The following is an 11,340-nucleotide window of genomic DNA, read 5'->3' on the forward strand; positions in this document are numbered from 1 at the left end:
ATTTCGAAACACACATGCTCTATGTTACACTGGGTTATACTGTACTGTCTGCAGTAGTTGGGTTTCTGGTGAGCTTTCAGCTGCCCTCTAGGGAAACAGGGGAGAAAACACACATTTATTCCACCGGTAATAAAATGACATGCTGAGTGAGATGTAAAAGTTGGCTTGCACTTTCATTATTCACTCATAACCAAAACGCACAAGTGACAGTACCTTTTCATGCTTAATTGCTTGGCCAACCATGAAGTACAAAAAGAAAAACTGTGAGAACATTTAAATTAGGGTTAAAAGACATAGGGGCCTTTTCTCACGTTCACCTTGGCAGCGGGTCTTTATAACACCAGGAAACAGTAAGACAGCTGTGAAATTCATCACTGTCAGGCTATGATTCACAGCATTTATTCAAGGCTCAAAGCTATAATTAGATTTGTCCAATGTGTAAAGCAATGACTCACATCAATGGGATACTTTAGAAATGAATATTGTTCTTCTGTGGCATTAAAACTGCCTAAAATCCTCAGTGGTGAGTTCATAAAAGCATCTATGCAGTAACATCTTAATAATCTAAATAACTTCAGACAGAAGTGTGTTTTAATCTATAGCAGTGTAACAATATGCAAAATGTAAAACATGGCTTTTCAAATGAACCATGACGGTCTGGAGCCTTGAAAAAGTTGTCATTCTAAGATCATGTCACCCAATATCCATCAGTTAGATGACAGAAACATATTTGGCTGTTTTGTAAATCCGACAATGTTAGAGGAGTGCAATGCTTAATCGATGGAGTACTCTTTTAAATTTGATCATTTATTAGAAAGTAAAGTCAATAAATAGCTAATCATCTTTGGATACCCAAACAACCATAAACTTGTCAGATGATACCATTTTTTAAAGAGCAACATATCCAGCTGTCCAAATCGTATTTTAGTAAAACCTAGTGAGGAGCACAGAGGTCACCATAGTTGCTCAGTGGCTAGAAAGACTGAAAAGATCAATAAAAGAGCCAGCAGCAAAAGCCCAACAAAAAGAGTCACATTTCCCCAGCATCACAACGGAGCCTGCGTGCCCCGAAGACAACACGATGTACCAAAAATACCCAACCTGTATTTGCATTGCACGAGAGCACGTGCAGGTGAGGAGCTTCCTGCAGCTCAGGAGCCAAAGCAATTACACCACGAGACCTCGGCACGCTGGTAGCAGAGCACGGCCAGCTGTCAGGAACAAGCAGGCATGTTGTGATGCTAATGGTTACGGATGCACTGAGGGCAGACAGTGTGTTGAGGAGCTCAGTGTTGTTTTGCAGATCGGACTGACGGAGGGGCGCCTCACTAATTCACAGTGATTAAAAGTGCGCATTGAGAGAACTGCTCAGCCTTTCTTTAAAAGCTGCGGTTTGGTGTAATCGAGGCCAGCGTCAATGAATGCAACAGCAATTAGCTGAATCAATATTCTGCTACTGTGCCACGCAAACAGCCTATTGAAACAAATCAAATGAACTGTTTGATAAATGCTCTGTTTAAAACCGTGGATATGACACTTGCAAAAGAAAAATCAGACCTCTAACCTTTTAACTAAGAATCTAGAAGCTGTTTACATTGTATTTGTGGTCTCATTTAGTTCTTTGTGACAATGTGACATGAAACTGACATACTGTATTTCCACCAGCTAATTAGTTTGACAGCAGAAGATTTTCTGTCAGAATCAAAGAGCAAGGTGTGCAGGGAACAAAGGCCCCTCCATGGATTTAATAAATACTGAGGCCTTTATTCCCCCTAATGCAACCCCTCTCTTTTTTAATATTGCTGTAAACTGTTTATCTATATTTTATTCCGCAACATGAAGGTCTAAAAGCTTTTTTCAAAGCATTCCACCACACTAGAAGACTTTATATATTGAGTCTAAAAATACTGGAATCAGCCTAAAATATACCGACCACATGCACATTTTTATAAGATCCCCTCGGGGTATTAAAGGGGCTCTGTGCAGATTTTACATATGAAGTTGAGTTTACTGGTCACAGGAACTCTTTGAACTCTGAAGTCTTTGAAAACAGATGTTGTTGTTTTTTGTAACTCTGGAGGAGTTTACTTCTCTGTAAAAAATAACCCTGATGATGTCATCAGGGTTATCTTGACTTGACTCTAAACTTTTAATCTGTCTCTTGTGAGTTCCCAAACTTTATGGAAATGTAATGCTTCATTTCTGGAGTGCCTCTTTAAAACCTCTTAAGTCCTAGAATAAATACAAAGGACATGACAACAGTGTCCCTATGGCCTTGACAAGAAGAACTGCACAATAGAAAGTCTGTATCGATTTAGCAATCAATTTAGTCAAATACTGGGTGCAACTCTCACTTTTTCTCAACTGGAAAATCTTTAAAAATGTCTATCATCCTCTTCATTTAAAACCTACAGCTTAATGCAACAAGCTCACACCTGCTCTCTGAGGGCTGTCAGGTACTAGGAAACATGAGAAAACACTGACCAAAGTACTGGATGAGGTCGAGTGAGCATGCTAACACAAGTAAATGACACAAAATGCATTACCTGAGATGCATTCGGGAGCAGAACCAGATTAACTAAAAACAAAGCAGTTGTTATTAAAACAGAGATTGAAGATTGCAGACAACTTATCCATTTCTTATTTATTTGCTAAGAAATACAAACAATGCAAACATCCTTTCCAAAGCACCCAGTTAACATCTTCAGAGTCCCAATGTTCGTATCTGTAGAAAAAGAAAGATATCTGTATATGCTGCAGGAGCGCGAGTCAATCCATTTCTCAACAGAATTGACCCCTGAAAAACAATAAGAGTTTGCAAAATACCTTTAAAGTGAGTTTTAACACCTTTTCAACACAGAGGATCTTAAGAGATTATGAAATATACAACATATCTGGTTAAAAAAGCAGAAGGAAAGAGGGAAAAGGGGCTTTACAGTATTTACAAACGTGACATTGTCCTCATTAAAAATATACTGAGATCTGCATCTCATTTGTGGTATCCAAACGATTAGAAACCAAGTGTGTCACAGATGCTATAGAGAAACCGACTGATAAAATAGTCCTGTTGTGTTTCAGTCCAGTTCTGCAAAAGGCAAACAACCTCAAAAGGGTGCGCTGGGATATAATTTCCAAATATACAAACAAATAGCCAAAGTGACATTCATGTACAATATTGTAGTCAACCAAAACGGTTGCTCTACTCAATATAGGGCATCAAAACTGTCTGTGGGACATAACATGACACATGGCTGTCATGAAGGCTATAGCCTATATTTGGAGTGAATGTCACCTACAGTACATGCAGAGGTGTAAATTAAAAGGTGGTTTACCATGATGCCCAGTTGGTGAGGCAGACAACCTCAAACACATTTTATTTTTTATAAAAGCATCACATTATGCTTCTGTCCCTTAGTATGCATCATATAGCTTTAATTAGTCTGATTCTGATAAGTAAACTAGAGTAGAATTTACATCATTCAGGTTTTTGCCTAATTAAAATAGTGGGTAAGATCTTTGTCACCAATATAAATGAGTGGGTTCACCCTCCTCAACAGCCCCAGTCTGCGTGTACAAACACAGTTTGGGCACCAGTCTGTGTACATTCTGAAACAAGATGTAATGTGTCTTTGGCAGTATTTGGGGGGCAGCGCGGTTCAGATGACACAGTATGGCTCCATGGGTGTCTGTGTTCCCAGACAGCAGGGGAAACAGGCTCTGAGGCGCATCCGGAGCTCCTTATTGAACAGGAAGCTGATGATGGGGTTCGCTCCCGCCTGGGCGAAGCTCATCCACACCGCAGCGGTCAGGTAGAGCTGCGGGACCGGAGCTCCGCGCACAAATATTCTCAGGTAGCAGGCGCTTATGTAAGGCGCCCACAGGACGAGGAAAGTCAGTGTGATCATGTAGTACATCTTCCCGATCCGTTTCTCCATCTTGAACTCGTCCAGCACCAGCAGCCTCCTGTTGCCGAGGTGCGACGCTTGCCTGATGCCCACCAGCGTCGGTGGGGTGGGTCCCCGTCCGAAGCCGGCGATCCAGTTGGCCGCGGCCTGTCCGGTGGCACCTGGGCCGTGGAAGGTCCAGTTCTGGCTGATGGCGGGGACCAGCTGTGCCGGCTTCATCTTGCGGTGATCGTAGACGAAGCACAGCATCTTTATGTAAACCACATGGGTCGTCCCCACGATGACGGCCAGCATCAACATGAAGCCCAGGGTGTCGTTCGCCTTCACGTAGCGGTGCTCGAAGGTGCACTGCTCCTCCTCGAGGATGAACTTGTAGGTGCCCACGTCGAAAACCGGGGGGAACGCCATGGCCACGGAAAGGGTCCACACCATGCAGATCACCGCCACGCACGTACACAGATTCATCCGCTTGTAGTAGAACCTGTGGTGGGCGATCGCCATGTAGCGGGTGACGCTGACGCAGAAGAGCAGGAAGGCGACGTGGAAGCAGAAGAGCACCGACACGAAGGCGACGATCTTGCAGCTGAGCGCGCTGTACGGCCAGGAGGAGCCGCCGCCGATCGATGCCATCACGAAGGGGAAACAGACGGCGGAGCGCACCACGTCCGCCAGGCACAGGTCCAGGAGGAAATAGTAGGGAGCCTTGTGCAGCGAGCTGTCCTTCAGCAGCAGCAGCGACAGCGACGCGTTGCCCAGCAGGCTGATGCCCATGATCAGACCCAGGGAGGCCAGCTTGACCGCAGAGGCCGCGGACGCATAGTTCTGTAAGGACGGGCTGCTCCCCCCAAACTCACTTGCGTTCGCCATCTATGCAGCCGAGGTCGCGTGTATCCCCACATCAATTCATCGACGAGCGGTAGTATCCTGCCAGGGCTGAAAGGGAAGCGAAAATCCAACACGATCCGCCGCCCCTTTCACAGAAAAACACACTCAAATTCCACTCAGACGCATCCGTTCAACGTCGGCTCACATCCATCCCGATGTGCGGTGATCCCCAGCACAAAAAACAAACAAAAAAAGCATTCAGTATTTCTTCTTTTTCTTCTTGTCCTTCATCTCACAAGTGTCCGGTACAGGAAACATCCCTGTCTGTGGGTCCATTCTCTGCTGAACAGGGGCAGCCCGCTTTGGGTTCATACACCATCTCGGAAGGCGTCCGTTCAGCAGACGAGCGGCTTAGAAAACACATCTCAGTTGGCACCGATGGCGGAGGTCTCCCGTTCGTCCCGAGGAATAAAAGAACACACCGTGCCGTGCGGAAGCATGGCGCAATTACGCATCCACAGCCTCAGCAGCGGCTGCTAAAACATTAGTTAGGTTATATATAGCCCAGAAAGGAGACCGTGTTCTGTAAAAGCCGAGTGCAGATCGGGTGCTCGCAGAGGTGGGAGCGCCAGTATGCATCCAGTAGCGACAGCAGCGTCTAGCCTATGCGACGCACGTCCGCTTGCATGTAGTGAGCAGGCCTGGGATCAGCCAGGAGTCTCATCTGCCGGTCCTTGTCTCATGCATGTCTCCACGCGCTGATGAGATGCAAATTGGGACAGATTGACAGAGAGGTCCTCTGACGTTGCATAATATTTGGTGTGCAGGGTAAAAAAAACTACTAAAATATTGGATATTATATAGGATTATTATGTATTCTATAATAATCATAGGAGTATTATAAGAAGGTCAAGCACACACAGCCCGTAACATTAGGCTACACTGAGAACACCTCTTTAATAAAATTAGTTTCTTGAAAGATATAAAGAAAGAAAAATAGTAACACTAAGCCTCTTAACAGATAGTGATTTGTGGTCACAAGTCACTGTCATATATATGTAACACACTACATGCACTGTAACTGTAACCAGTGTTTCACTTAAAGATGATATCACATTACTTAGGCTACTATTTACTTAATAATAATGTGACAAATAAAAATGGGATTACCAGTTTAAGGTTAAAATAAACATATTTAATGCTAAATGAATTAGAGGAATTCGGCACTTATCACATTTTTATGGTTATATTCTAGGATTTTGAGCAGTTAACAACCTGAACACACTTGTGCTCACTTTGGCTCCTTGGATTCGACTGCGACACCCCTTAAATGAAGATGTGGCTTTTTTATGGGGCCACAGAAGAATAAGATAACACGCTGATATAGAATAAACTAACCAAAACACAACATTGATCCATTAAACAAAAAGACTAGCCTACTCTGTCCCCTCAGTGTTTTGAATGGTGCACTCACAAGGTACACTGAATTACTGACAGTCAACACGACGTCAGCACTTATAGCTACACTTTAGAATGCAGCAGATAAGAGAGACTACACAGGTGGAGCCAACAGTGTGGGTTCAAATAAGGTTAAAAAGTTGCATAAAACAGCAACGTGGTAATACAGAAGATAATACTGCAGAGGAAAAGTGGGTCTGACAAAGATGATTATATTTAATATAAGAAGAACAGCAGAGGATTTGATAAGTGGCTTTAAAACAGTTGAAGAGACCTTTCACATTTTTAAAGAATCTTGAACTAAGAGAAAAATGAATGGTTGTGTTTTGAAAAAAATGTATTTTTGGGATAAAATCCAGTATCAAATAATCTACAATATGTTATGTTAATATATTAAAGGTGTTTGAGCAGAACTTGTGTACTTTGAACTACATTGTGACAGGGCTGCACCTGCTGCTGCAGTGATTCACCAGCACCCCCTGCAGCCAGCTCCAGGGAACATCACAAGCATATAAGAAAGCAGGTATATTAACCCTTAGTGTTGTCTTACACACAAATATTGACCTTTTTGGGAGAATTTACATTTACTTAATGCTCTGTAACACTCTCCACATTAGGCCAGGTATTCATATATGAACCCTGTGACCACACTGGAGCCTGAACCAGTCAAGTCCAGAGGAACAATTAGAGAAGGATGTTCAGGCAGATACTCAACCCCAGTAACACCACCAGATCCATCAAATGGTTCCAACTATCAGAAATAAAAATACATTAAGAAAAAAAAAAAATATATATTTCCTACTATTAGATGTGGTTGAGTTTAACAATGGCTTTGGTGCAGTTCCATTCACAGTAGCCGGATGGTTAATTGCTGAGATTTAGATTGCTAGAAATTTGAAACTACACTTCTTGTTTGAGAGCTCAAATGCCCAAAGAACAAATATGCCTATATAAATACACCATGAAGCATATAAAATATCCACACACTAATAGGAAATTGTATAATTAAAACATGCACATTTGACTCTCCTTATATGTGAGTCTGTGGATTACTGGGGCCTACTAAAGCTTGATAAGCTCACTTACAGTAGACAGATCTCCCTAGGGGATGGGGCTTCAGCTGCGATTGTCTTGTCCGAGCTTGTAAAGCACTTTCATCAAAGTGCCCTAAAACAGACTAGAAGGGGCTTGAGACTGAAGATAGTGGAATGAGATGATGCTTTACTCAGGAAAATAAACATGCACATTTCCTAGTCTGCACATCACTCTCCTGGCTAGATAAGTCATTCTTGCTTAGTACTCGCTGCAACTCTTGACTATTGAAGTAGAGGTAAGAAACAAATATTTCCCAGATGCATTCAACAAATACCTACCCCCATCAAATGTCTATACTCTGGTAAGTTGTTCTCTCCTAGTAGGGCTCCACATGTTTAGTAGTAGTCGTGCCTCCTGAGACAGGAAGTAGTCGTATTAAATTCCACAAACAAAAGAATCAATTGTCCTCTTCTGTGGAAATGGTTCCCCAGGTCAGCTTCTCTTTCACAGGTAGAAAGAGACGTTTTGGTGTTGTAGCCTTGCAAGAATATCAAAATATTACTGTAAATGGAAAAAAATCCCCATAATAATCCATGTCCGAAAGTAATAATACATTCTAAACATGTAGAGGAACTTATGAAATTGTCCCATGGGCTGGAACAGGCCCAAGAGACAGTAGATTCTAGGTCAAGACACACATGCCTATAAAAGCCATTTTGCACTGAAGGGGAATACAAATCTTGTTTCTGGAGGTAACGTTTAAAGGTAAAATAATATCAAGAATAATGGTGACAAAATGTTGCTTAATCAGCACAATAATTCACTTTATTGGTTAAGTATGTTAATGATGATCACGCAGCCTGGTCTATTTATTGGTTAAGCCCTAATATAACCTGCAGGTCAAACTGTTGTTGTGGTCTGGTAGCAGTGAAAGAACCTGTGGTAACCTACATTTGTGTAAGTGGCCTTCATTTTAAAGTCTAATTCTACTAGACATACAGTTACAAACATATTTATCTCTGTAGGAGCAGTTATCCACTCTGCTTCTATGATGCAGAAAGAGAATGGTGGGAGATTTGTAATACAGGTCGGTAGAGCTTTGATCGGGCCCAAAAAATCAGGCCCAACCTGAACCGAATCTGAAAGAATTCTGTGCGAGCCCAACCCAACCCCAAATTTCCGCTTAAAATAAATAAATATTTACATAATTTTAATTGTTTATTACAATCTAACATAAACTTTATTGTGCATATTTTATAGTAGCCTACACATTTTTATCAAAACTAATAAATAACTAATTCACTCATTAATTACAGTTGCATAAATTGTTATTCAAATATTAAATATATATATTTTTTTGTTTTGTTCTGTGAGCCCAAACCGAATTCCTTATTCTTAACCTAATTCAGGTCAGTATCCCGAAAACCAGTCAGAGTGAGGTGTCCTCTTGTTTTTCCTGCTCTCTGGGAGGATGGACCAACTGCGACGTTTCTGCCCAGTGACGCACAGACGTCAGCAGTCGGTAGGCGGAAAAGCGGCAGCAGTGTGTTTCTGTATCTGGAGATAAAGCCAAACCGGGTGTTTTTATCAACGAGATTTATACAGGGGAGATCAACTATATTAGCCGTTAGCCTGCTGAAATGGCGGTTCCTGCGGGTCAGACGGATCTTCAGGCGGACAGAGGCGGCCTGAGCGGTCAGACAGTCCCCTCTGAAAACAACATTGACATCGACGAGAAAGAGTTGGAGAATATCACAAAGAAACACCGAGAAGACGAGACGACAGCGCTGCCTCTGCACTCACCTTGGACGTTTTGGCTGGACAGGTAATGTTTGTCCCTTCTTCCGCGTTGTCCGTGAGTTTAGAGTTTCAGGACGAGCAGGAATGATGGAGGAAAAATATCATTCAAGGCCACAGCTCTCCTTTCAGCAGGCCTCCTGGAGCAAATGTAGCGGGAGAGTGTTTGCGTCTAACATGACCTTCTTCTACTCACAACACCGTGTCTGACTACTCAAAGAAGTTATCTTTTTCACCGCTATGTTGTTATCCGAGGTAATGACTCCTGCGTAAACACGGCGGACATGTTTGTTATTTTTGGGGTATTCACATCTGTTATTCACGTTACTTTAGCTCTGTTTCCCAGCAGGGGGGCATGAGAGGAAGAAGTTAAAGTATACAGGCTATATGGAGGTTAGCTGTGATACATTGTAGCTTTACACGGGGCACTTTCTCATTAACATCAGTGTCTTTATACCTGTCAATAAAATGCATGCTACACGTTACATTGTCTCTCCTTCTCTTTATGAGCTCATGGGAATGTGGTTTGTCACATGCAGTTTATTGGTTTAGGTTTTGTGATGGAGCAAAGGTTTGTATGGCACTGAGTTTGGACCCTTATAAGTGTTTGTTTTTTAAAATGACCACAGACTCCATAAAGACTGAAACATTTATAGTCAGTTAATTAATCAGTCAGCTGAAAATGTAATAAATGTAATAAACAGTAATTATGCCAGTATGAGTATTCTCTGGTTCCAGCTGCTCACTGTAAAACAAATGAATTTAACTCCAACATTACACACAACTTACAAAACTAAGTTAGTGTTACTTCAAATTCTTAGTAGAAGCTGCTTAATCAAGAGTATTTTTTAACTTACAAAACTGAATATGTTTTACTTACTAAAATGTCCAATGTCATCTGTTTCAACTATTGTTTTGAGTTAAAATAACCTCACATTATAGTGAATGTGACAGTTTGCTGCTTTTCGCTGTTTTATTAAAAACCAACATATCGGGTTTCGGACTGGGGAGAAAACTTCAGATATTTGAAGATGCCATATTCGGCTTGCAGAACTATTAATTTCCATTTATCACTGTTTTAAAAATGAAGGTTAATAAAAAAGAATCGAGTCTATAATGAAATGAATTGTTAGTTGCAGCCCTAATTTAGACAGATTGGGGTCTGAAACGTTTCAGTGCATTTTTCACTGTCGGAGCTATTTTATCAAAAACTAGATTAGAATTTGGAGTGTAAGTAAAATACAAATAAATATTGTATTGTGATATTTTATTTTATGATATTGTATCGATTCTAAAAACACTATCAATTTGTGTTTAAACCTCCAATTTATTGAATTGTAACCCCTGTATCATGATATAGGAATAGGAGCTGTAAAATTGTATGTCGGGCCATGGTTTAAAAGAGAAAGTGAAATTAGAAATAAGTAATGTGGTCCACTGGCATCTGTTCATGAGCCAGTAGGCCAGTTTTTAACCTAAACTATAAACTATATTTGTGCAGAACTTGTGTTGTTGGTTTAATTACCAAATGCACTCATTAAAATAGATAAACTGACCATAAAAAACCCCAAACCTCAATCCTGACCATGTTTTGTGCAAGCAGCAGAGTCAGCTGCTTTCTTTCCTTGCTTCTGTCACTGTATCACCACTGAGGGCTAAAACAGTTTTCACTTGTTCTTGTAGGTCGTTACCTGGCACGACAGCTGCAGAATGTGAATCTAATCTGAAGAAGATCTACACCGTGCAAAGTGTGCAGGTGAGATTTTGTGTCGGTTTAAAGAGCTTCATCATCTTAAGAGCAGAGAGATCAAATGCATGACTTGGCTGAGAGTCCAATTCGCTTGAGAAGAGCCTCTTTGATGAAAGGGAATAAGCAGTTCATTGGTGCTTAAAGCTACAGCAGGCACAGTTGGTGGGGAAAAAATAGCTATTTTATCAACAGTGCACAGTTTGACATCAGATTACATCAGTTTTTTCAGTTTAAACTGTTGTTGCTATTGTTACTGCAAATGTGGAAAGTTGAGTAACATTTTGTTGTGCGGCAAGAGTGACATTAGCTTCTAAACTGTGTGTCTACTATACAGTGCCTTTTGATATGATGCTCCGATGGCTTGCATTATGTTATGGGAAAGTCTGTGTGTTGTTTTAACGGGGACTTTAAGGATTTAAACTATAGTAAAGCATAGGGTTTGTCTCATCATCGCCAAGTTCCAAAACACAGGGTTAAAACCTGCTATCTGTCAATTAATGCACAGATATTTATTATTAATATCTGCTATTGTATTTGCTATGTTTCTTCTTCTTAGCTATTATTTTTAGC

The 11,340-nt window shown here is 41.3% G+C and overlaps 2 protein-coding genes across 2 annotated transcripts in view; one reads left to right on the forward strand and one right to left on the reverse strand.

The window, feature by feature from the left end:
- Nucleotides 1–2,564: 2,564 nt before the first annotated feature.
- On the reverse strand, nt 2,565–5,556 carry gpr27 (G protein-coupled receptor 27). Its single transcript, XM_035661272.1, has one exon. It carries the CDS (start codon nt 4,770–4,772, stop codon nt 3,657–3,659), a length of 1,116 nt encoding a protein of 371 aa, XP_035517165.1. The 5' UTR covers nt 4,773–5,556; the 3' UTR covers nt 2,565–3,656.
- Nucleotides 5,557–8,695: 3,139 nt separating this feature from the next.
- Nucleotides 8,696–11,340, forward strand: part of LOC118328533 (eukaryotic translation initiation factor 4E type 3-like) — a 7,756-nt gene continuing 5,111 nt past the window's right edge. Inside the window, exons 1-2 of the mRNA XM_035662296.1 lie at nt 8,696–9,048; nt 10,704–10,776. Coding sequence (XP_035518189.1) covers nt 8,864–9,048; nt 10,704–10,776 — 258 coding nt within the window. The 5' untranslated portion in view covers nt 8,696–8,863. The remainder of the gene's footprint in view (nt 9,049–10,703; nt 10,777–11,340) is intronic.

The sequence above is a fragment of the Morone saxatilis genome, unplaced genomic scaffold (assembly GCF_004916995.1).
Source record: "Morone saxatilis isolate NCDOM2014 unplaced genomic scaffold, NCSU_SB_2.0 Contig18, whole genome shotgun sequence".
Taxonomy (NCBI): Eukaryota; Metazoa; Chordata; class Actinopteri; family Moronidae; genus Morone; species Morone saxatilis.